General features: G+C 38.1%; 1 protein-coding gene and 5 non-coding genes across 8 annotated transcripts in view; 3 read left to right on the forward strand and 3 right to left on the reverse strand.

Moving 5' to 3' along the window:
* Liprin-alpha (PTPRF interacting protein alpha) overlaps positions 1-27,189 on the reverse strand; it is a 44,169-nt gene that overhangs the window by 12,257 nt on the left and 4,723 nt on the right. Inside the window, exons 1-2 of one of the 3 annotated variants that reach the window (XM_066294613.1) lie at positions 18,666-20,425; positions 2,261-2,362 (exon numbers count right to left, since the gene is read on the reverse strand). In XM_066294613.1, the coding sequence (XP_066150710.1) occupies positions 2,261-2,362; positions 18,666-18,932 (369 nt within the window). In that variant the 5' untranslated portion in view covers positions 18,933-20,425. Of the gene's footprint in view, positions 1-2,260; positions 2,363-18,665; positions 20,426-27,189 lie in introns of those variants that run through there. The other 2 variants (XM_066294611.1, XM_066294610.1) reach the window with 2 other exon arrangements.
* Positions 417-489, reverse strand: TRNAA-AGC (transfer RNA alanine (anticodon AGC)). Its single transcript has one exon. It is a non-coding gene; the product is annotated as a tRNA-Ala (tRNA).
* TRNAA-AGC (transfer RNA alanine (anticodon AGC)) lies at positions 11,519-11,591 on the reverse strand. The gene has a single exon. It is a non-coding gene; the product is annotated as a tRNA-Ala (tRNA).
* Positions 17,679-17,751, forward strand: TRNAA-AGC (transfer RNA alanine (anticodon AGC)). The gene has a single exon. It is a non-coding gene; the product is annotated as a tRNA-Ala (tRNA).
* On the forward strand, positions 19,930-20,002 carry TRNAA-AGC (transfer RNA alanine (anticodon AGC)). Its single transcript has one exon. It is a non-coding gene; the product is annotated as a tRNA-Ala (tRNA).
* Positions 21,404-21,476, forward strand: TRNAA-AGC (transfer RNA alanine (anticodon AGC)). The gene has a single exon. It is a non-coding gene; the product is annotated as a tRNA-Ala (tRNA).

The raw sequence follows: 27,189 nt of genomic DNA on the forward strand, positions 1-27,189 counted from the left end.
AAAACAAAATGCAGAACGTCCTGTATACTACGCGATTTTTATGAACCATTAATTAATACTATTTATTAAATAAATTAAAACTTATAGTCCTGTTGATAGACATTAACAACCTTTAGCTGTCCCCTTAGATCTGGATTGAATTTCCTCGGGGGGGTAACTGGGTTAGAACAATGTCTTGAAATTACGAACAGTTGCGAGACGATACCGGGGGCTAATAAAAGATGTCTGGCTTTGTATCAGAGTATTGAATTAATCAGGAGACTGGTTGGTAATTTACATCTCAATGGAATGATTGGATTTGGAGTAATGTCTCGGAGTGTTTAAGGTATTGGGAGGCAAATGTACGGGAATTTGCAATTTAATTCTCCTTCAATAATATTTTACAAAAAAAAACACAATAAACAAAAAACAGTTACTGGAGGCGCCGGGTATCGATCCCGGTACCTCTCGCATGCTAAGCGAGCGCTCTACCATCTGAGCTACGCCCCCTGTATGCAATTTAAGTGCACGGTCGCACTCTTTCTACAAAACTGCATCTTAAAACGTATTTGAATTTCACGCACATACTTAAATCCATTAACTCGAGTCTGCCAACATTTATCGATTTCACTTCATAGCGTAATCAGTATCAATATACGTAATTCTGCTATACATTTCCGTCACAGTTTCATCTTCCATCAACAATTAAAACAACCCTTAAAAGGTGACAACCAATGGAATTAGTAAACCCGTGTGAAAGAACCCCGCCAGGGCTAATTCATTTTTACGGAATTTCTTACAAAAGGGGCTAATTAAATCAAACGATTATTGAAATTTATATCTTGGGCTTTGTTAAAACTTTTCTCGTTGATGTCGCAAATCTCTCCTAATTCCAAATTACTAGCGGAGCTTAATCCGAAGTCACAAACAGAATACGAATAACGCTCAGACTAGTTTAAATCCATTGTAATTATAGCGCAAACCTCACTAGCAGAATTTCAATATTTTTCCCGAATGGCCCGAAACTCAATCATGTCTTTATTGGATTCTCTCGCAGTCCCTCCGGGAAAAAATGACCAGACAAAAATTAATTGCTTCTGAATTCCTGAACGTGCTGCGTCTGACATCCGCAAAACGCGAAACAGGAGACACAAAACAAAACTTTGTCGCGTTCCCGGCTTTTCCGACATGCACAACAAAACGAAATTTCCTGTGGCCCTTCAGAGGACCCTTTCGCGCACCCCCCGTCGAACAGACAATGCGATACATGTAGCTAATTTGCGCTTTGTGTCTTTTGTACGCGTGATGGATTGTATGACACCGATGGCTTTGTAGTTAGTCTAACCGCCTAATTGTCGGCGTTGAAAATTATGCCCCAGGTCGTGTCCTTAAGGGCTTTAATTTAATTGAATATACACGGTTTCCAAGAATAATATCAACTTTTCTCTCTTTTTTAGGCCGAGAACGTTCAGAAAGTGCAGTAATTAGTCGTCAAGAGCATGCTTCTCTTTCAATTTAATTCAAAATTTTGAATATATATTTTTGAAGTATCGACCATTTCCTTATCGTAATGGCATCTTCGTTGGTCCCTCAAGTCATCTACCTACCTCTTTTTTGCGTACTATTTAAAATACAAATTAAATCTATTTTTATTCTTCCGCCGATATACATATTGGAAACCTCTGGTGCCATCTCCGTAAAAAAAAACTCAAATTAATCGTCCCGTGACTTCCGTAAGTCTGCGCACACCAGGTTGTAATATTTCTTTTAGTTTCTAGTTACTTTGATTCCAATTTTCGCGACATTGAGGGCTCTAAGTTTTAGTTCAAGTGCAAATTCGAGGAAAAAATTAATGATTTTCTTGCCAATTTGGCGAGTGATAATTATGTAAAAAATGTAATTTCTTCTTATAAGATTTGAAATACCGTACTGCCATTCTATCTTTATTTGTATTGACAATTCCCTTTTTTAATATATATTACTTCCAGGGGTTGACTCGCAATGAATTGATATCAATAGAACATGAAGACTCCAGTATGAACGTCGGCCCTGGGGGCAGGTTTTAATACCCTATTAAATGCTATGCATATCTAATAGAAAGCTCGTATTACATCCTGCGCGATTCTTCTGCAAAACGTCTCAAAATAAAAACTAAATTCGCATTTAATAAATGATTGTCATCTGTAATGCCACTCACACAAGCAAACACGGCATAAAAGCACCGTCTATACCTAGAAAATGGGGTAGATATAGGAATCGACGGGATATCATCGGCACTTACCCTCGTATTATTTCTTTCCGCTTTCAGTTCAGAGATTTCCTCCTCCCGTTCTAAAAGCTGCTCCCTCGACGAGTTCAGTTCTTTCGTAAGGGTGGCAAATTCCTGTAAATAAAGAGAAAAAAGTCAATAAACCGAAGCCCTTACTGCGGAAACATTCATGAAACATTTTCCGATGCTGCTTATTGGAAAACCAGACTATACGAGATTTCATCGTCAATTGAGCCATACCCATAGTTCCTCGACACACAAAAATCGTTTAATTGGCAATATAAAGGGGAAAATAAGGGTTAGAAATTGGTTCGTGTGGGAATAGCCTAAAGGTAATCAATCTAAAGTAATATAATCTCCCCTGTTAATTATGGGACCTTAATCGAATGCGTAGCTATGGTAAAGCCCTTCTGAACATTGAATAATTCAGATTTAAGGGCGGTTTGAATGAATTTTGATTAGGGTTCAAAGTTAAGGTAAACTTACGGTTGCGCTCGAACGCCTTTCGGCGATAAAAACTTGTGAATACATTTTTCTTTTTGCATCAATTAAAAATGCGAATCGAAACAGTGAAACTCCTTATCTGTGAACAATTTAATTTGGACTTGAGACAGTTTCAAATTGGGGGGTATTTTTTAACCGGAGACGAGTTAATACCCCAAGACTTCAAATTTATTTACTATCGCCTGATGTTGGGAAGAAGGGAGCCCATAAATTCGAAGATTACTTCGGTTAGTCACGAGACATGAATTATTTTTTGATATTAATTGGAAGCTCGTCCTTCTTAGATTAAAATTAACTTCATTAATTTCAAGTGCTATGGTTTTCTTTCATTATAAAGTCACAGAGAACATGGCATTTTTTGCAAAAACATGTTTTGCTTCTAGAAATGACGTCACTCGTAAAAGAGGGTGCATAATTAATCCCCCTAACACATGTGCCCCCTCAAGGCAAAAAAATCGCCAGTTAGATGAAATATGTATCACCCTCTTTTAGTTCTCTCACTACGTAACTTTAAAATTGTTTATGAGATATAAGGAATATGGTATCGTCACCATATTGTCAGGAAGCTACTTTTTTTAAATTAGTAATTCATAATACAGTAGTCAAAATAATTTAGGGAATAATGAGAACTCTTGACAAATCCTCATACTGGATACCCTCGTGATAAAAGAAAAGTGTTTGATCTGTCTCGGACGATTATTAATCGATTGTGAACATAATACCACGAAACTGGAGATGTGGCAAAGAGAGATAGATACTGGCCGTACACGTATTAGGACAGCAGCGCGAAATTATTTTCTGGTCCTTCAAGCTAAGTGTACGAGAAGACCAACAGTTAAGAATCTGAATGGAAATCCACACGTGGTACACGGAACGTTGATTTGGGACTAAACTGCCAGAAACCGATTACATGAATCTGGTCTACGCTCGCACTCCACGTTTGGCCTGGGCTGAGGAACATCAACATTGGGGCGTAGAAGAATTGGCCAATGTGGTATTCGTGGATGAGTGTTCGTTCAAATTTCAATATAATACCCAAAGATAATACATTTGGCACGAAACAGGACGGTTAGAAATAAATTTTACGTGAATTAATATCATTAAATAAAGATTATAGTCAGCAGTATGCTTGCTCCTTAGATTCTTTTGAACAGAATATTTTCTCACTATTAGCAGATTGAAACATACATAACTAAATGTCTACATAAATTCTAAGAATTTCTCTGAACCACTGTGAAATACGACAATTCCAATTCAGCCCATAAACACTGCTCTATACCCATCCCCTGATATGAGTTTATGATTTCATGGGGAGGAAATAAATAAAACCAATCGAAACTGGATGACGGTTGGAATCTGACCTTTGGGAAACAAAGTCTGGGAGGTAATTGGAGTGACGGCAACGCTGTTAATTGGAGTTTGTCCATTCGGGAGAGATAAAATACCTCCAAAACTGGATTTTGTTGGGAAGTTTCGACACGCTTAATTAACGAAGGAAAGTCTGGACTTGTAGCATGTGGAAGGTCGAAATTAAAAAAGCTTAAAAAGACATCGAAACGCATAATTTCAGTGAGATTTAAAGAACATTTTTATTAAATTCCAGAAACTCGGCATTTTGTAATACAATTAGTTCTTAAGACCGTTTTTATCCTTACAAACGCCCTTGGCAATAGAAGTCTGAGCACTGAACCCTGAAGAAAATTCATTTACGTCGGCTTTTCTTTGGAGGACTTCGGTTTTAAGAGTGGTAAATTTTCGAGAGATGTCATATCATTTATTTAGCGCCTTACGCGAGACGATTTGAAACGAAAAATTATGGCGAAACAATCACATGTTTCAAATCTGTCATGTGGGTGAAGCGCAGGGCTTGGAAACTTAAAAAAAAAATTCTCAACCTCGTGAAGTCCCAAATTACTCTGCGGAAGTGAACACTAAAATGACTATTACACACTCGGCTTCGTTTCGCAACCCTCCGCTCCCTTTCAAGACATCCATATTTGAACAGGTATAATAATTACGGACCGCTCAAAATGACCCGTTCTAGAGCCTCGCACTCCCGAGGGATTTAGTTCCAAATTTCTGCTTTAAAAAGCCCCCCTAAAATAAATAAACTGTACCTGGTTTTCACGAACGCGTGGCAAAGGTGGGGAGGCAAAACATCACATAAATAGACCCTTAAATAAAAGTGTTCGCCATAAAAGCCAGATGCGGCTTAAATCGTTTAAAATTCGCAGGACGATTTTGTCCCCGGCATTGATTAGCAGGTTTAATCAGACCCTCTCTAGAAGGAACCCTCGTTAATTTAAGCAAGGGTTGTATATGTGTATACCTGCAGGAGTTCGAGTGCTTCATTACTGGTGCACAATGACCCAGTCGCGCATAATTAATTAGGGCATAAATATGGATGCGGGCTGGGTATCTGTTATAATGGAATAAAACAGCAGATCTTAACAAAACCCCATTGCTGGGATAACCCCGAAATCCGGTCGGTTTTATTCATGTTACCTCGATTTATCATAATCTGTCATGCTTTAATGCGTTTGCTTTCTCCTCTTCGTAAAAATTGACAATGAAAAAGCGACCCTAAGGAAATGAGGATTAAGATCAAAAAAGAACTTATCGGGTGAGATTTGTTCGGAGTTTACTTTACACAAACTGTTAGTTGATGGCTTAGACAAAACTTGTGAGTGAGCGGTCGAAATTGTAAATTGTCCATTTAGAGGAGTGCAGCAGTTGTTACTTTAAACGGATTAGGGTGATCTACTTCCAGGCACATTTTTACGCCCTTAAGGGCCATCGGGAAACGAGACGAAATAATTGACATTTTGAGTGCTACCCTGCCGTTGGAAAATCAAATGTTTCATCCACCAACTCAGGATTTGGAGACCATCCAGCATGGCAATTCCTCTCAGGAGCGAAATCCGAACGGAAAATCATTTTTTAATTAGTCAAACGCCAAACTCTTTCAAGAACTACCGACCGATCATAATTTTCCATATTTCAAGGCGGTCCATTCATTAGTGCACTTAAGCTGTCAATAGAAAACTCATTTATCAACCGTTTTTCGGCTCTTTTATATTATTCTTCCTCGGCTAGATTGTTCCAGCCCAAAGACAGATGGTTTCTCTACGAATTTCCTATTTTGCTTTCAACGGATTATTATGTCTGAATGTGTAATTTGTTCGAGATTTAATCTAATGCGTTCGCAGATGATAAATTACCCTCAGGGTACCCAGCGAAAACTCGGGTTAATTTGCTTAATAGTTTGTCGCAAAGTGTGGAAAATTAGGTAAATAGTATGTTGAATGAAGTTGGACTCCACAGCACCGAAAGGTGTCCATTACTTTGGAAATAAGCGCATTGTGACGCTTTGAAAACGGGTTTAGTCAGTTCTGCGGTGATAGTCCACTTTGGTTACCGTGTCAATAATGGTGAACACTGAACTCAAGAATGCTTGTGCTTATGCTAATTTTCAAGTCCCAGAAATTCGATTCTTCAAACGGAACACCCCGTATGATACTGAATATTGTGAACCTCCTAATTATACAATACGACATTTTAAAACTTTTTGAACCCTTGCTGCTGGTACAAAGTTTCGTCTAGTAATTGATTCATGAAACGTCGAAAAATAAAACTTGAAGTCGGGCAACGTCGCTTCAGCAATTAACGACGTCATGCCTATACAAAAAGATGCGGATAATTAACAAAAGAAGGATGCAGTGGTGCCATTTTTTATGATTCGCCATAATTTCCCATGGGAATGGCAGGACTAGAAGAGGAACAATTCTTATGTTATTACGTTTCATCTTTTAAGGTGACATTGGATTCGTGTTATAGATAATGCTGATCGTCTCATGACCTCATTTCTTCGTCATGGTAACCATTAAAAAATTGCAATCTAAGTGCCCACTTAGTTGAGTCAGTGGGGCGAACGATTAGCTCTTTTCCGCTTCAAATTTCTAGGAATCGCTAGTCCGCATCCAAACCATCTTCATAAATCATTTCCAAGAACCTCTGAAATAGTCCTGAAGCTTCACGTTTCCTTGGCTCAACTCTTAAAAACCTCAAGTCGAGTGCTTAATGTACTGTTGCCAATTTTGTCCCGACCCTCTGTCCGACAAAACATAACAATACGTCAAAACTGGCCATCTTGGTTTCCCCAAGCGATGAGACGTTGGTCCTGGTGTTCACTGTTTACCTTCCCAATTTGAGACGGCAAAAAAAGCGAATTTATCGAATTTAACGCCTGGAAAACGTAGTCCATCAAGGTCAAAAGGACTCATCGACTTTCGGAAATATATCTCGAGCTGACTAAAGATTGTGTGTCGGAGAATAAAGTGGCACTTTTCACATCTCCGCGACTTCGAGTTAAAGTAGAGATAAGACACGTGGAATTGATTTTCTTCAAACACAAGAGAGTTTGTACTTTCTTGGAAACTAAGACCGAGATAAATGAATTGCGAATTGAGGATATTATTGTCACTGCGAGTGCATTTCACGTCTCCACATTTAATGTAAAATTCCCATGTCACAGTGAGCAGATACAGCTTGCGAAAACGAAATTCCTGGTTTTTCCTGTTAAAATGCCCGGAATTACCAAGTAAAATTCAGACGAGCGAAATTGAATTGTCGACGATTGAAAACAGGAGTTTTCCGGGATTTCGTGTGTCCACTGGGGCCCTGTTTATGCATTCAAAAAGCACCTTGAGAACCTCGTTTGACTCGTTAACCGGTGCCGAATTTGTATGCATGTAAATGAGAGAGCAAAATGTGCAAATTGATTATGAAGGAAATTATACTTGGTGCGGGGTATAATAAAAAAAATGCGCTGAATAAAACTAAATAAAGTGGCAATGTATCCAGAAATATAAACTTGGCATAAGTGAACATGTGCAGAAACCCCAATAATTCCTCGTTACATAAACTGGGGTCATTTCAGTCCTGCTGAGAAATAACAAGCTTTATTGACTTAAGCCCAAAAAACAACTAGAAACTGCTGTTAACGCAAGACTTAATTGAAAATGTAAAAAATTGTCTGTTTTGGCATAAACATAGAAAGAATTTCGGTTTTTTAACCTTTGAATTACAATTTGAAAATTATATCAATATTTATATCCGTTATTTTACGTGTACATACCCAATTTTGGAGCTAAAAGAATCAGTTCGTTTAAAACGGTAGAATGCATATTTCTGAAAAAACCCTATGAAGTCAATTGTGGACATTTTATTCTGCATCTTCGGAAGTTGAACTGTAAAAAATTTGAAAAAATTCCCGGAGGTACTCCGTACATGTCTTATGAAATCTGCAAAAGATTTATGAGCTCGGATGAAGTTTCAAAATATGGCTTATGTTTAAAGTTCAATTTTCGAAACTTAAATTTAAAACAATTTTGTGATTTCCCTGTTGCAGATACCGCAATGGGCCCAGCACAATAAGAAAGTTTCGACTTTTCTCTACAATGCACAAGTGAATGGATTTTCATAAATGGACAAGGAATTCCCTAGAATGAATTAAATTCCAAAGGTGCACACTGTCCCGAATTCATTAAAAAATTACTGCAACATTGGTTCAGTGTGTTTTGATGGAAACTGTTTCACAGATCGCGCAGGATCGAAATTCTATTGTTTCACCAGTCATTGCTGTCACCAGTGATGTTTGCGATTTTTATAAACTTTTAATAAGTTTTTCGCCTAAATCTCCGGTTGCGAACAAAATGATTGAAATGGATAAACGTGTGGATATCCGGACCGGAAACTCCACTAGAAGGATGAATTTCTTACGTGATCGGTCGGGGTTGAAGGAGAACGAAAATTTCCAAGCTAACTAAGCTTTCAGAATTTTTTTATTGCCCCTTTCATGGCTACAGGAGGCAGTGTAGGGACAAAGGGGCACTCATTACTATTATTAGAGCACTGACTGCTAATGGGTTTCATGGAAGCTTACGTCAACATCCATTTTAGGGGTGATATGTACATTTGAAGATAAAGGGTGATGGATCCTCACTTCCTAGGGAGGAAAGACAGTCTGGCATAGTCCTCTGATTAAATATTGTAAAAAAAAAGATGGGTGTGCATCCTCCTTTATCTTCAAATTCATGTTCCCCGATGGCGTAAGAAATTTCACTTTTGGAATGGATAAATAGACACGGAAAAAACTGCATGAGAGAAGCGTTTGCTCGACTTCTATATTCTCCGCGAATTGAAAATCCTGTGAAACGTCATTAAGACAAGCAAGCGGAGTATTCGCACGGCTAGTCCTGCCGTCAACGTTTACGTAGAGAATGTAGACTATGTACCAACGTTTGCAATTGTGGCTATTTCACTACAATAAAACAATTATGTTTCTGTAACAAAAACTTGTTTCATCTCAAAGTTACTCAACTCTTCTGAATCGAATAAAATATTTCTTTTCTGTGAGAAATAGTTTGAGTTAGGAATTTTGAACGTTTACATAGAAGTAGGTACCATGAATAGGAAGTAAATACCAAAATTATGCGGATGAAACGGATTGTAAGGCGATGGATTGCTTGCGGATTTTCATTTTGAATTTTTATTACTTACTTCCAGAGAGGTTTCAACTTGAACTTAAAAAATAAATAAAAAAATACGGGTACGCGTTTCATCTTCTACGTTACACTGAAACAACAACAATAATTACATACTCGAACGCCTGTGGCTGAAGACATTTTAGATCCGCCTCGCGATAAGCCCGATAACGGGACATGCCACTTTCAGTTTGAATTTCATTGTCACTTTATCTCGGAAAAGAGTTTAATCGAGATTTTAGACTGGAGGAGTGTCTCGAATAGTAAACGGTATTGTTCTGAGATTTATTATTGTAGTTGCGACCGCAACCTCCATTAGGATTTTACACGAAGACCGCAATTTTTAAAAGAAAGTTACATGGAATTACAACGTAAAACTCCGATACCCTGCTTCTTTACCTAAAAAATAAGTAGGTAGGAGGGGGACAAATAAACATGTAATTTAGGCATAATGCTATACGATTCGAAATATGCATATCAAGTGATTAATTATCGAGTTTAATTTAATCCGGCATAACAAGTATGCATTAATAATAATACTCCCTTTTGGGAATTTAATATGCAGATTACTTGCATTTTGGATTTCCCCCCTCCAATACGACGCAGAGTATGACGCGGTAATTTGTTGGGGTGCGTTTAGGTTTCTCCTAATTACACAGAGTTGCCCGCCCAATCTCTCCGATTTTTGAGAAAATTTCTTCCGCCAAAAATACATCGACCACTAAAACATAAAACTTCCTCATGCGAACACTTAGGTATGAACTTTGCAGCCCTCTCGAATTACGATACGGTTCCTGCTCTTTGAGGGCTGCAAGTGTGAAATAACAGCTTTCGACATTTAGCAAAAGTGCTCGAAACGGAAAATGGACGCTCTGTTTTATGTGCAGAGAGCAAGAAAAAAATTGGAGGCGCTGGCTGTCGATTTTAGGTCTGTACCCTGTAAGTTTTTTTCTCTTTTCACTAACCAATTTGGCCACAAATAAAACTTTCACGACGAGTCAGACAAACTACGTGAAACCGCACCGTTTACTCTACACATTTGCGCCGATTTGTCCCTTTTTGGACGTCCGTGATGTTTTTTTCAGTTTTTCTCCAGTTCTCTGTCTGTTTCCAATTGGTCCCCCGTATAGAATGAAATTAAAACTTCCACAAGAAGTCTCGACAAAGAGCTTATAACGTCCAGAATTGATCTTAGAGTTTTGGAAAAAGTTATGATTTTTTAAACACAGGGCCGTATGAGGGCTCAGGTCGCTCGAAAATCAATACACTGAATTGTTGAAATCAGGGTTGAACGTTGATTTGTATTTTCAGGACACCCTGTAATATTAGGAATGGACTCTGTCCACACCTTTAAGGAAAACGTTAGAATTTTTTTGACACTTCACACAGGCAAATGCAGATGGTCAATATTTTAGAGTATCACCACACATTAATTTATATACATATGTTTCTATTAGAAAATACAGCGCTAATGCAAAAATTGCGTGCGTATTCTTATACACAGTGCGTAACTGAATGTCCTGGCCAAACTTCACCAGTGACCTATGAAATTAAAACTAAAAAAAAAAACTTCTGTACGTAGGTTGGGAATGCTTTCGTTTTAGAGATACAGGATGTTGAAATTTTATTTTATTATTTTGCAATTGCAAATTCAGTTTCATTTTATGTCACTAAATTGCCAAGAAACAAAAAAAAAGGGGACCTATTGTACACACGTCAAAAATGGTTATTAATTAAAGAATACATTCGACAACATTCTGTTCAGCATGCATTATTAGTTTTAAATGCGTTTTTACCGGAAACCGTTGCATCCACCAACATCGCTAAGGTATACCTTTTTAGTGCAGAGAAGTTGAAAAAAAGGATATTTTCAGTCGAAAAGGACATTCAGCGTGGGATGAAGCCCTGAGTGTGGTGGCCACTGCCATTAATGAAAAGATTAAGACAACATTTGGGTTTTGTGTCATGAAATAAACCCTGTTTATCAAATTTTGTTCGATTCTTAGATCTTCGTAAAAAAATATTCAAAACCAAATAAAAAAATTAAACTTCAACACCATGTATCTCTTAAACGAAGGCATTGTGAACCTACGCTTCACAGAACTTTTTCTACCTTTTGGTTTTATAGGTCAAGCTGATGAAGTTTGGCCAAAGCATTCAGGTACCCCCTGTATATAATACTTTTTATTACAATTAGAAGTTGAAAAGCGCAAAAAAACCTTGGAGGCGCCGGGTATCGATCCCGGTACCTCTCGCATGCTAAGCGAGCGCTCTACCATCTGAGCTACGCCCCCTGTATATGTTACCGGTTTTTCTCTTGTTTAGCGGTACCAGATCAATGCATTGACCCAGATATTGTTTAAAAAATACCATCAATGTCAACGCAACAGGTATAGCTACAAATTTAATGAATCGCTCGATGGTTGTGTATCATTGCATAAAAATTCACTGTGGCGGTTTGTACACAATGAAATATGTTTTGGTATCGCGGTCCAAATGCGGCGTGTTCAAACGGGCTAAATGCTGAAAGGCCCGCAAGATCGGAAAAATTCAACACTATTAAGATCAACATTAACTCATTGAAAATATGTTCAAAATGTTTATGAAAAAGGTTGTTGAGTAAAGCACGCTATTAACAATTCCGGTTTGCCTCTATTGAATCAGCGATGAAACATTTAGAGTCGCAAAGTTCCAAAAACCAGCCAACCAGGAACTTCAATCTTAAGGGTTTATTTTATATTATTTAACACCGTTGACATATTGATGAACAACTTTGATATAGTATAAATTCCACCAATGATGCAGGCACTAGTACTATTTTTTTTTTCAATGTCAAAATAAGGACTCAGGTATTCTGATGCCTCAAAAGCAGTTAAAATGAGTTAAAACCACCTCGAAAACTGTCACTTTATTCGCAAAAATAGGAAATTAATCATCTTTTTGACTATATTATCCCTGAGACTTCGCAACGACCAATTTACGGCGAAATCAAAGGAAGTGTTTTTATCTTTCTCCTATCATTTCACTGCCAATCTCAGGTGAAATTGGTTAAACTAAGTCATAAACTGCCACCAAACAAAAAATTAATAGAGACAGGATTAATCAACAGGAGAGCAGGTGCACCTTGTACTAAAGTGACAAAAACACGACACACTCATTAGTAATAATCTGAGATTCCACTACAACTCTCTGAGGGGTTTAATTTAATGCAATTTCCCATCCAGAGAACGCGGCAATAGGAAAAAAACAATAATCCATTTAACCTCGTTCCCGGGAATTGCAGTAGCTAGATAAGTTGCCTGGTTTGTCTCCTAATTCCTTTACAGATCTCTCGACAATTACATTAGTGATCACGACCGCTGAGACTCGCAATAAGACCCTTAAAGTACCTTGTCAGCTTCTGTAGCTGAGACCAGAGGTGCGTTTTTGCATTGCAAATTGCCGGAAACCTCCAGTTATATTGACTTTGCAACCGGAATAAATATATATATTTAGAATGTTTATGTTTGAGTCAATGTTAACAAAAGCAATTAGGACATAATAATCTTGAACTTGAAAAAGCACAGTGAAAATACACTTCCATAATACACTGCCTGAGCCCAATTCATCACTCACACATTCCAAATAGCCCTTTTCAGAACAGTTTCCTTCGAATTTATATTCGAACTTTATGGAATGGAAAAACCACGTCTGCTCTTGCAATTTGAAATTTACGAAGACGTATCGGACACGACGTAAATGCATCCCTCCAGAAGGCCGTAAATTCGGTTCGATCTCATCCACGTGTAAAAACTAAGTAAATGTTATTAAAATGTGGGAAAATGGCCTTTTCTAACACCACCTGAGGGTTAGTAGTAAAAAATGCTCATTCTTATCGACCAACAAACGGACGAAACTAATTAATGATATCGAATTCCCGTAATAGGATTCGATAATAGAAGCCCTTTATCTTTCTACCGATGCCGATTTGTCATTCATCAAGCTGGAAATTTGATTTGTTCGCTTCGGATTTATCTTCTCATTTCTGACCGATGGCGGTCGTATTTACCAATGGGGAAAATTCAGAGTTCAAGTTCAGTAGAGAACATGAGGGTTGCTAGAAAATTATGCTTTTCTAGTTTTGAGCCGTGGTAAGTTTGGAAAAAACAGGTTTTAAGCACTTTTCCATGTTATTCGTAAGTTTGTAAAGTCACAGGTCTCTTAGCTAATGACCCTTACATGGCCTGTAAAGTTGGAAGTTTGCCGATTTCGCATTACACATGCATTTTGTTTCTATAATACTTGACATAATTTTCCTTCCGTTTTGGCCTTAAATGTGTAACGGATCCTGGAGTATTTAATTTCATTTTCCATTTTCCTTTAAGGACTTTAGCCGACATTTGAGCGGTTTTTGAGCAGTTTCTCACAGTATCAGTTTCTACTAAGTGAAATACACCAACTGAACAATTTTTAAACAAAAAATGTTAATATTGGTACATTCATGGTAAAGAAAATTGAAAATCATTAGTCTCCATTAAGACACCTCGCATATTGCTTTCTCAGATTGCACTATAAATCACCGTTTTAGTAAAATTTCCTCGGTGGTGATTAGTAAGCGTTTTCGCCTATACCGGTAGATGGCAGAATATTTTAAAAGGGCGATAAATGGCCTTTGACTGCTCCCTCTTCATCCCGGCATAATCCTTCACGTCCTTCTAGTTTCGGGCTTAATTAAAGGAAGGCCTACGTGTAGAGAAACTCGTTAACAGCCCCGTATCGGATGTTTTGGAAACCGCTTTCAAACGGTGCAAGGGAGATAGAGCTAATTAGGTAAATACTGTGGCAGAAACATATTTCGCTCACCTTTCCGAGGTCGCGATGAAGGGTTCGATATCCGGCAACCCCCAGCGTTAATAGATGCTTTTAATGCATGCAGCGACAAGCCGAAAAAACATTTCTCCATAATAATTAGGTTTGGCAAGGGACATTTTTTAGGTTAAATCATGGCAAGGGCTGTCTATTACCCGAGCCTCATCGACTGAATTTAGGAGCACGTCTTTGGCCTGTCACAGCTTTGATAAGGGGCCTAGACTGGTGGCCTTGACTGCCTGAACTGTCACTCTAAGCTTATCAAAAATGCAGCAGGTATATATTTCTGCGAAATTGGAACGTTGTCACTGGGGATTTTCCAGAAATAAACAGAAAATTTGTCCTTTCAGGTACAATATCCCTTTTCAGATGACCTCGAACAGGGAGTCAAAGAGTGTCTCCAATATTAACAACTGATAAAGTTGCGCTTTAGGCGTACATAAACTTACGGTTCCCTGCAATAGTATAAAAAAATACGGCTATGGGGTGCCCGTAATAAAACTGGCCTTGCCTTCGTGACATAACTGTAGCGAGAGCTTTGTGGCGCGTTCCGCTAGGCGGCGCATGGAACGCCTGGAATTCAATAATTTAACACTTGGTATTTCGGTCCGACAATGCGTTAATTGAAGAAAGCTACTATTAAACCGCGATTCAGATTGTCCACGTGAACCATCTTTGTTTATACAGATAATGAAATTTACTACATTCCTAAAACTCTAGCAACACCTGCTTTTCTCAGACCCATTCCACTAAATTAAACAACTTTTTCTCCCCCTTTCAAAGCCCATCGAGCCCCGACTCGCTCGAAAGTGTCCCTTAGTTTAATTACGTTGATTTCAACAAGTTTTTACTACTCGACTAGATGACCCTTCAAGGGTTTATGGGAGTCCCTCAGGAGGCGTTTTTCTTGGGGTTTTATTATCTGCGGCAAGCAGGAAAAAGCATTTCAATACTGTTGCCGGCATGCGGCGAGAGAATGTTTGTTTTTGTTGACACTGCAGGTCTTCACTATACAGGATTATTACGCAAATTTTGCTGGTTTTATACTTCAAAAATCCTTTCTGTTGCAATTGTAGTTAACCAAGACTTCGGAAAAGCAATTTGGAGCACTCTACGCGTGAGTGTGTGTGTTTTTTTTAATTTAACGCAAATGCATCGTTCACAATCTCAAAACTTCGAATATTAAAGTAAAAAACGGAAGTTATACCGAAAACATTAGAATATGTGTGTTTCGAACGTAGCTCCCCAGATCTTTACAGGGTGCGTACAAGAGTGCAGTTAATTGTTTTGCACCACTACGTTCGAAATTTATATCCGTTACCACTTTTCCTAAATAAAATTTGCCTTTATTGCGCCCAGTACGTTTTCTCTTACGTTCAGTGTACCTCCGTACAAACTTAATTCAATCTACTTGAATTACATCACACGATTGAATCGTTTTTAGGGAAATTCCCCCTTAGTTACCAGACACGAAATGCGAGCTTATATCGGTAATTTCATTCTATCTTATTAATATTTCATCGCGTTAAACCATTCAGAATCGGAAATTGGATCCTGAAGTTTAATCCCGCCTTCCCTATGGATTTCAATTCTATTTGTAAATCTGGATCTTAACACTGTAATTGGGTTTAAATCAATTTCTGGATAGATATGGGAATTTACAGGCTGTAGAGTTTGTGCAGTTTAACACATTTTTCATTGTCATTCGTCGCAGTTTAATCGAAATAGTCCGCAGTGCATATTGTCGAAGGACACGCTTGACATGACCAAATTGATGACATCCCCAAACTGAAGCCTCTAGGGTCAACTCTGCCTTCCAGAATACATTTCGGAATTGCGTTTACCACGTCCAATTTCACGTCATCTATCTTCCACTGTTGCCGATAAGTAAAGATGAACCGGAATCTAATTTTCTTATCCACACATTTGCTCGAAACCTGCACATGAGGCGGTGAGATTAATTTGTTTATATTAGAAACTTCACCCTTGGAAGTTAAGTTTCTTATGTTTGCCGACATTAAATCTAACGAAGGAAGAAGTTTTAATGCGACCGCATAACAGAGATGGAGCCACCGCTCGTAAATTACCCGAAACGGAAAATTTGTCTCGGCACTCACTCGAGTAATTTAGGTCCCTGTAAATGGAGCTAAGATTTTTTTTTTCGGAAATAAAAGCAAAGAATTTCATTACAAAAGCCTTTTAGGAAAGAGTGTTCTTTTATCTAAGAAGCAATTAGGAGACAAAGACGTTTTTGCTTTTTCGTTGCAAATGTTGTGCGAGAAGAGTTTGTTAATACGGCAGTTGTTGGTTTGAGTTTGAGAGAACGTGCATCAACGTGTTTTAGGGGGCAATCCTATTCAGTAAAACGGAAGTGCAAGCTCCGAACCAATACAAGAGAGAGCCATATAGTCTCATTATGCAAAATAATGTCCGAGCAACTTCGTGTAGTATATATAAAGCAAAAAAGGAAAAGGGAGCATTATCTAAAGTTTTAAGCCAGGAAGTCACGTACAAAGCCTTATTCTGCTTAACAGGGACTAAAGTTTTGTATATTTTGTGATATTGCATTGTCGCAAGTTTTTTTAGGATTTTTCAACCGTTTCACCATAAAACCTCATTATATTCTATACTAATATCAGAGTAATAAAGCCATTTAAATCTGTATTAGGGTAATGATTTGGAACGTTCCGGTCTGGTTTGCATCAGGTAATTATAATAAGCCATCTAATTTCAATTTCGCGCCGATTACATAGCCAGCTAAACTCAGCTTGATATGATAAATGACTCTGTTAATTAGTTAGATATAAACTCTGCTGCATTCCAATATCAAATATTCTCCTCCTAGGTGGTTTTCAAATTCAACGTCACCCCGGAGATGGAACCCTTAATAATACATGAGCACTCTTTTATACACTTGATGCTTGAGGAATAATTTACCCGCCTCAAGACTCTATATCTACGTATGGGAAGATTGGAAGTAGGTGTAGCTTAGATCAAGCTAATTTAAATAAAACAGAATCGTTCCGGATGATTTGAGTCTTATAGCGATGTTCAATGCTGATGGAGATAATACGAGCTTGTAGTATACAAGGTCGATTTGCTCCTCTGCAGGAGGAGAGAAGCCGGAGAAGATGAACTTGTATCGAAAGAATTGTTTGCGTTAAATCATTAAAAAATCGGCTATTTGCTAACTAAAACTTGTATTCGACGAGAACCTCCATTAGGAAGGACAAAACAACCAGATGGTTTTTGTTCTGTTTGTACGATTCTCTTATAACTTATATAAAAAAACGTTAATAACCTTCGTGCTGCCTGGAAATAGTCAGGAAAATTGCGCTAATGAGTTGTTAAAAGTTACATGTAAAATCTTTATCAGGTGTTTTAGAAAGTTTTTGGCCGGTTGCAGTTCAGTCTATTCACTGTGTCTCGTTATTATTAAATCAGGGGCATCACCTGAAGGCTGGTGGCTCGTTTAAACTGGGTCAATTATTTTAGACGAATAATTAATTGGTTTAAAACGTGAACGTACCATGGGGGGCGTAGCTCAGATGGTAGAGCGCTCGCTTAGCATGCGAGAGGTACCGGGATCGATACCCGGCGCCTCCACTTTTTGCATATTTTGAGTATGAAGGGATGAAATTACATGCGAAAAAAATCTTATCAAAATCGTGGAGAGGCGTCTTATGTTGTCAAATTTTCAAATAAATTCTCGAATACATCGAGGCGTATCAACTGGAAATTCCTATCGGTAAAATCTATAGAAAAACATAATCATTTTTTTGCAACGTCTTTCATGCATTTACAATCATATTACGTCAATGATTGTTACGCACCTTTGAAACTCATAATCAACGCGCAACCAGCGATTAGTTACACTAAATTTAGAAAACAAAGATCAATTGTATACCGAGTGGTGTAAAGGTTTTCAACGTAATGACGTAGCAGTCCTACGATATACCACAATTTTGCATTAATATACTCTATATTAGCCCACGAACCACAACGTGCAACTCCTTAATACACTTCCTTACATATAGTATATATAGGAAGCATTATTCGCTTTCAAGTAATTTGGATTGAATTTTCCTGAAGGTCCAATTTTTGAAAACTAGTTTCGTCCAATTTAGCTCGAATTTAATTATTTTATATAGATCAGCGAGTATATAGGGTTGATTTTTTTAATGTACTTATCATGGCCAATTTCCATATAAAAGTTTCTATTCAAACACACTTTCTTATTTCTTCAAAGTGTCTGAAAGCCTGATTACTAATGTAAACACATATAACTTGGACAAATGGAACTGGGCCGAATTGGTGGCAAAAAAGGATAAACAGATTGTTCTTTCACTTTGCCGTTGTTGATTATTTTCCCAACCACCCCCTGAATCTCAGATTAAAGAACCATAAGAAATGCTTCACTTCTGCTTATATTATAAGGTCACGCTATGTCAGAATATTCCTAATAGGTAACAGAAAACAGGAAACCAGTCACCTCAAAGCATAAAAGGAGTGTAACTTACCTTCAGGAATTGTTTAATACACTCGTTCCCGTGCTCTCTAAGAAACGCCTGCAACGTTTCCATCCCTTGAGCTGACAGTAACCGATACCCATTATTACCTCCCGGAACCGTCCCAGGAGTGCTCGGGGATGCCGAAGGAGAGGGTGTTGGTAGAGCATTATGAAACGGATTATTACCATTAACATTATTATTATTATTATTGTTCACATTTCCGTACAACGCACTGGTAGTGTGATTGTTGAGATTATTGTTCAACGAGAAGAACATTTTGACCGACTTAAAGAACAATCATCTGCATAGAAAGACGTCTCAAAGAAGCTGCAGCGTTCCACAGTCTCTCTAATAGGAATTCATGAGGAAATTTAATAACAGGATAAATTGATTAAGGGCCCGGGAAAAAAGGGGCAAAACAAGTCAGTTTATGGTGAGGATTTTCTGTCGGGCAACCGGAATTATTTAGTGTTGCAGCAGGCTGCGCCAACACTATGAAAAGAGAATTTGAAAACTAAATTGTTGCTCAATAGGGAAATAGCATTAGATAAAACTTTCCGCAAACTCAATTCAAAGAAAGCTAATAACGAAAGTCCCCATAACCGGCTTAAATTATTGACCTACAAGCCAACTAGTTTGCATATAAGGCAATTGCTGTCGCAAAAGGAGGATGATATATGGGAACGCGCAATTTCAACAGGAGCTTACAACTCGTATTGCAGGAGAAATTCTATTCTGTTTTACCTGGATGCACTCACTGAATTCGGCGTTTAGTTTTCTGGAACGGAGGCTTTTTAATTTGGAAATTATTGTTATTTACAGAAAACGAACAAGTACCAGAAAATTTGTATTACTGTCCAATTTACTTACATTCGTAGAGGTCTTTACGGGATTGGTCGAGGGTAAATTGTGAGGTTATGTAGCGTAAGTGAATGTTGTTGAAATGGACATAGGCTTTAAAAATAATTGTCCACATTGAAAATTGTTCAAAGCACCGCGATGATTTTTAGATTTGCAAGGAAATTTTCGTTTATTCATACATATAACGAATCCAAATTTTTGTTACAATAAAAGATAATAAAATAATAAAAATTAATATCTCTGGAATGTCATGAGGACTCAGCCTTATACACCGGTCAAGGGAAGGCTGTTACACCTATCGCCGTCCGTTGACCAGTTGTGCTTGTAAATGTGGTATGTTGGTAATTATTGAAAGTGTGTCAAAACGTGGTTTAAGTGGTATAAATTTTGACATTATCACGCAGTGATCACAGGGGGCGTAGCTCAGATGGTAGAGCGCTCGCTTAGCATGCGAGAGGTACCGGGATCGATACCCGGCGCCTCCAATTTTTTAAAAATTTTTACTTAAGATAAAGGAAATTTTTTTTAATTTTAGGTGTTAAATAAGTTAAAAATTTGAAGCAATTGAAAAATCAACTATATGAAGACATTTATCGGGATTTCTTAATATAGAGTAATAACTCGCCGCTGAAGAATGCATATATTCACATATTTTATGTGACATTACACCATAATCATATACAGGATGCTTCTCAATGAATATTGAAAAATGAAATGGGTGAATCGTAAGTTTATTTTAAGATAAAAACTTCACATGAAAGCATATACTAAGTTGCTTCCATTTTAATTTATCGTTTTATCTTATCCTTAGGCCAATTGGGCCGACCAGTGTTAGATACTTTTGCAAACATCTCTTAAATTATTGTTCTTAATAAAAAAAAAACTAAAGAAGCAAAAAAGTTGATAAAAAACATAGAGGATCAAATGAAGTTAATGAATGAAACCTAAAAATGTCATAAAAAAAAGTTGTATTGTAAAATATGTATAATGACCACAAAAATGTAACTTCCTTTAGAATATTTTAACTGATTGTTATTTCAGTTTGTTCTTAATGCTAAAATACGTGTTACTACCAATTTTGAGTTAATTATCTTTACAAATAACAGAGTAATTAATGAAGATTGATCAAAATAATTACGCTTCAACACTCTGAAAATCAAAATAGAAGCAATCTAGGACATGACTTTATGTAAAGTTTTTATCTTAAAATAAGCTCATGATCCACCCATTTCACTTTTTACTATCCATTAAGAAACACCGTGTATTTTTTCAAAACAAACGATCCATCCATTGAATTAATAACGTCGCAAACAAACTGACTAAATGATCTTCGCCGAATACAAACAACAGAATATTTTATGTCAGTAACCAGATACCATACACGATCGCTAGTTCAATAATTATTAATTTATCATGCCATCGGCAGAACCCCCTAATAAATTTCTCAATTAGCAAATAGGACCGTAATCCCTAATAGAAATAATGATTTCAATAAACCTTCTGTGTGTCCGAATCTACAAGGGTCTTGCGGGCTATAAAAGCCCTTTATTGGACCCCATCTCAGTGATTAACTATGACCTTGCAATTCGTTATTCTCGGTAACTTCCTCGAAAATTATATATTTTCTAACGAATTTTTAGCATTTTTTTGAAAATTCTAATTTTCAAACATGTTTTTTACTTTTAGTTTTTTATTAGTTTTCCAAGCGAAAAGAATCCAACCGGTGAATTACACAATCGTAACCACGCCCGTTTACAGAGAGCGTTGACTCGCTTTCCGTGTAATTATACTGGTTGTGTTGACATTGATGGTATTTTTTAAACAATATCTGGGTCAATGAATTGATCTGGTACCGCTAAACAAGAGAAAAACCGGTAACATATACAGGGGGCGTAGCTCAGATGGTAGAGCGCTCGCTTAGCATGCGAGAGGTACCGGGATCGATACCCGGCGCCTCCAATTTTTTTGTCCAACTTTTACTCAAAATTATAAAAACACTCTCAAAAATTTGAATGCCTATGGAGAATCATTCTTTTTATTCACTGACTTCATTTTCTAGATAAAAAGAGTTGTGCCAATCTACAGACCACTCATAACTAACATGCGAAAATGTCCGCTGGTTTGGAATTAATACACAAAGGAACTAAAAAAATCAATTAACGGCCAATGGATGGATGGTCTTAATGGAATTAACGCATATAAACCGCTTTTATCGAATGAAGGTCGTCCTTTAATTCACTTTGTACTTGTTTTTTATTCTATAGGTACCTAACCCTTGCTACATATATTCACAATTTAAAGTACTACCTATTTCATATTCTCTTACTACGCTTTTTTCTTTCGATTTTTTCCTAATCTTATTCCTACCCTCATTCCGTACCTCATACCATACGACTCTAAAAATGTTTTTTACCCTATTTTACCATCGTAGTTCTCAATTATTTAACGTCACAAACCAATTCTAACTAGATGCGTATCATCCTCACGCACTTCTGCGCATTTCCCTCAACAAAATCCCCAAAGACCCCCCATAAGTTTCTCCTGACTTGACTTTATGAACCTCCTGATATACGACGCTCTCCGCGCTTGAAGTTACATGAAAAAATAGTCCCCATATGTTCCCGCAAATAAATATTTATACGCAGGATTTGCCTATATACTTTTAACCCCTAAACGAGGGTTTTTTAGGATTCGAGTACGTACTAAGAAATCTGACGAAAAAGAAAACGTGATTAATGGCGTGCGAGGTCAGAACACGAGACCACGTACAATGAGTTAAGCCCTAACTGCTCTCCCGAGAGCTTTCAATAACAATGATGACTTTATGTATCCAAAACCACCCCCCTTATTCCCCCACTATATTCATTACTCATTAGAAAGAAGATTAATGGCCGGGAACATCCTGAGTCTGAGGCGATTAAGTTTACAGGTATAGACTTTGCTACAATAGAGCTGTCAGATGCATTAGAAGCTATTTACAATCGATTTTGGAAATTTAGGAACACGCTTCGGAAAAATCTTAGGCTAATGGGAAAAACCTGGGACCGCTTTAACTCCAGAGAAGACACTGAAACCTAAAAAATATAACAAGTTCTTCCACAGCAATTAATAAAGGCTTTAAAACTCGGAACTTTTAAGGGCGAACGAGTCACACATGGCGACATCAAAAATCTCGGGAAAAACCGCGGAAATTCGCCGCAATTCGCGTCCGTTCCTCGCGGTGACTTATCCGCGACTTACCGGGAAACGCGTCCCGGCGTCCCGACGACGCATCCAGGCGCACGTGCCAGACGGGTTTCCAGCGTCGTGTAATGTGCATAAATCTGGGCCAGACTAATTATTCATCATTCTTTTATCTCGCCGCCAAACTTTGAAACGATACCAGTGGAAAATTAATGTTATTGGGTACCGGGTTTCTTTGGACAGCTAAAGAGCCCGTTGCCACGAAGTGTCAAAAGTTTCGATTTACGCCTCTAATTCCATTTAACTTAAGATATGGAGTCACTTTGATATGTATTTTCATAATTTAATTTCTCCATATGAATGAACCAAATTTTGGATTTGAATTATTTACGTTTTCTTATCGATTTAGCGAAGGAAATCGCTTAAAACTCATTTCGCAACTTGTGAAGAAAAGAAAGTGACATTGCCGATTAATAGACGGCGCCACTTACCTGCCACTGAAAATCCTCATATTTTGTTACATAATCGATTACATATCGTGCGAAAAAGCCTTAAACGCCCATTTTCTTATAATATAAACAATAGAATAGCTAATTGTAAGTCAATAGTTATTAACTTACACCTAATCGCCGTAACCCTCTAATGAATTTCCCAATTAGCAAATATAGCCCTAATCTGTAACAGAAATAAGGATTTCAATAAGCCCCCGGTAAGCCCCGAACTACAACGGTCTCGCGAGATATAAAAGCCCTTAATTGAGCTTAATCTCGATGATTAACTATGACCTCAGAAAGGTCTAGAGACGAGCGTCTTATCTCGGGGTCTACGCTGCCCCGAAATGGAGGGCTGAATTTACACCCTTAAGTTAATTTGCTGACGCACCTGGATGTAAGAGGGTGTTCAGTACTTAGCCTTTTAAAAGTTTCATGTTTTGCTTGTGAAACTTAATGTATTCCACATGCAGGAAGTTAAGTCTCAAACTTTGCGCACCATTTCACGTTTGATGAAACTCATCAAACTTCTTCCAGAATCTGGCCGCGTTCTGTGTGAACTTCCAGAGATTCGGGTTTTCAACTTATGCATTGACTCGCAACTTTCATCATTTTCTAAACAAAGTTTTGCGTTTCAACATGGCGATGGAATATCAATATCGGATCGAAAATGATGGTATAATATTTCCCCACTGCTTGGTCATCGCCTGGAAGCCTAAGTAATAAACCCTCAAAAATATTTACTCCCAACGTATAATGGATGTGACAGACGTAGAGACCGAAAAACGTTGTGGGGTCTCTCCCCAGGAAACATGATTTAACTGGCTAGACGCTTTGGGTCTTTTGGTCCGCAGAGCGCTTTCCATCAAGGCCATATTGTTTGATCAAATTTGCAGACTTTTTTTCAAAGGTTTTAAGTTACAGACAGGTTATTCTCTCCCCGTCGTTTAACGTGAGCATTTCCTCCGTTTGTCCGGTTTTGCCCGCCGAGAGCTTTTTTCTCGCTTTCCCAATTTGCCCGCGGGGCTGGACGAAATGAAAACGCCGAGGAAATTTTTGATGGAAAACAAGAGCCCTTTGAACCTCGAGGGGCCGGACGGACGGGCCGAGGGAGCAAAGGGTAATATCGGGGCTAATATACTTTCCGACAAGATTTATAGAACGCTAAAGGTCGGAAATATAGTAGGGAGACGGTTATCGATAACCGGACCCGTGAGAACACCACTGATTGGATTTGGGGTTTTGTTTGATATGTACTTTCGCCTCGAGAAAAATACACTTTAACCCGTGGTAGAGACCCGAAGGAGAATTTCCAAAAGGCGCCGATGTAAATGTCCTTTTGCCATTTTTTTAATGCAGCGCAGCTGGGACATCTCGCTAGTATCGTGCGGTTTCTGAAGGTTGAGGACCAATCCTCAAAAGGTGCATGGTAACCGCAACAAAACCACCTTAACCAAAATGTTCCGCGATACTAGATCACCTGCGAGTGAAATATCTATAAATTTTGATTTGATTAATTCAGGTTAGCTATTTGGACGCCGATTTTCCAAATTCTTCCAAAACTCCTTGAAAGTGGCGAATCACGACGGTTTGCCCCCTTGCAAAAATCCAGGTCGTTCTGCATTTAATCTAGAACTTATAGGCAAAATCGGCTTTAATGTCAGTTTGGAACTTAATTAGCGCATTCGCCCTTTGATCAACAATATACAAAAGCACCTTCATTTCGCGATGGTTAGAATGGAACTTTTTCTCAAAATTGCCCCAAACTCGACCCATTTGCATTTCGGAAGTTAAGACATTACTCGAGAAGCCACTCGCAGCTGTCAATAGACCTATTACGGAGCAATTAATTAGAATACAATTGGGCGTGATAAATTATAGGGCGCACCTGTTCCATGCACGTTTCTCCAACCAAATTGATTCTGAAAGGCAATAAGGGTCTAATGTTTTCTTTGTTTTGCCGATCTGAGGTACACGAAACTATCGAAGTAAAGTTTGCGGTCACAAAATTTCCCAATGGACACAGTCACACGCCCGCCTATTGAGACTAAAATTGTTTGAAATAACAAACCGAGATACGGAAGTGAAACTTTCGACCAAGAATTGCTTCGAAATTGGGCCATGAGTGGTTTTCTCTCCTGGCTGTAACACATCCCGAGATATATTATTCACCCTGCTCCACACATAAACATGTAGTTGTTTGCGGGAAAAAAATGAAAAATGTGTGTCGCGCTAAGCATATATCGGGACCAAAAGCCGCTAGCACCTACTTTACATTTAGATGGCGAAAAGCGACAAAAAAAAAGTCTAAAAGGGCATGTTCGTGAACTGGACCAGAGCACAACGCTGAGCCGCTTAAATTGGATATGCTTTTTGCATTTGTAGAAGTTTACAATTTTGTTGTGCTCCCCCGGTTTAATCCCCTTTTGTAAACTCGGGAAAGATCCCTAGATTTCCTCGTCAGAAGAGTAATTGAGGCAATTTGGACCGTTTCGATTTACCTAGAAACCTGAGCTATTTTTGCCAGAGAACTCCTGATTATTTTTCAACAAACTCCACACTTGCATTACCTCTTACTCGGGATTTAAGAAAGGACTTTTATTAGAACAACTTTAATAATTTTTTGGTCGTAACTTGACAGGATGCTCGTAAAAGTTTATTTTAATAGATGGCCCTAAACCGTAACCGAGGTCGGAGATTTATCCATACGAAATCACGTCGTTTGTATGCCGCGCGGAAGTAATAAGCTCGACTTTAGGTCTACTTTTTTCAGGTTATGAATTAGAGGAGAAGTTCGTTAATGCCAGGTCATGGATACCGAAAAGTGCCGATTTTTGTGTAGCTTCGTGAACTCATCGCGCCCGGAAAAATTCTTTAACATTTGGCAAACCCTAAATGCCGCAATAGTTAGTTTCCGTGCGTTTTACTGGCCAAGTGGTATTACCTTGCGGTAATTTTGGGTACCTATCGATCCCCCCTTCTTACAGCTTTTAGGGGCACTTTTACCCACTAAGGCCAAAACAAGACAAATCCCACCAATGCATATTTAATAGGGGCGAACGTGTTCAATCCAAAGACTTACCGCTTTAATATTACGTCCCCGGCTCAAAATTTAAGTGTTTTAAATTCCGCGGTGCCTTCCGTGTATACTGCATCAACTTGGCCTTATTTCATTCTTACCTGCAACGAAAAAGCATTTAATTAGATTTAAAAAATGCAAAAATATGCGGGAACTTTTCACGTCTTTGCGCAATTTGGGAATTTAATAACGGGTGATCATTAAAATAAAAACACGCAGTAATGCGTGGTGAAGCGTAAACGCAGGACTTTGATTACTCAATTTACGTTATCAAACATTTGACTTGCAGATGAACTGATCCCAGACATGCTTCTCATATTTCAACATCAACTTGACTTTTTTTTGTGACCATCCTTTATATTGATTAAAAGTTAAGGCGTTGCGTTTGAACCAGTAAGGGCGCTTGTGGTCGTTTCTTTTCATTTAATTTTTAATTAAATAGTGAGGTGACAATCTGTCTCTAATTTTGACGAATAATAAATTATACGTCAACACCTCCGGATTACGGCTCAATTAAAACATGTAATTAACCCAAAAAGCGTGATGATTAATTCACTAAATCAATAATTAAAGTTAAAGCCAAAATTTCAGAAGTTCAATTTCAGGTCGGTAGCAGATTTTCTAGGGGGACAAAGATGTATGAAGGGAGATAATATCTGTGGCGCCATCTGTTGGAAGTGTCGCAAACTAAAAATCCGATAATCTTGAGGTTGGTCGCGCGATGGTGCCACGTATGCTCTTAAGGCGAATATTTTACCACAATTCTATGCCGTACACATTCAGGTTGAATGGAATAGAAGGAACGATGATAATTACAGCCATTAAATTCGCGTTTAATTTCACAATAACAGAAGTGTACCGAATTCAAGACGATCTCAAATCCTACGTAAAAGAGAACAACTAATATCACATGAAACCA

The sequence above is a fragment of the Euwallacea fornicatus genome, chromosome 21, assembly GCF_040115645.1.
Source record: "Euwallacea fornicatus isolate EFF26 chromosome 21, ASM4011564v1, whole genome shotgun sequence".
Classification (NCBI taxonomy): Eukaryota; Metazoa; Arthropoda; class Insecta; order Coleoptera; family Curculionidae; genus Euwallacea; species Euwallacea fornicatus.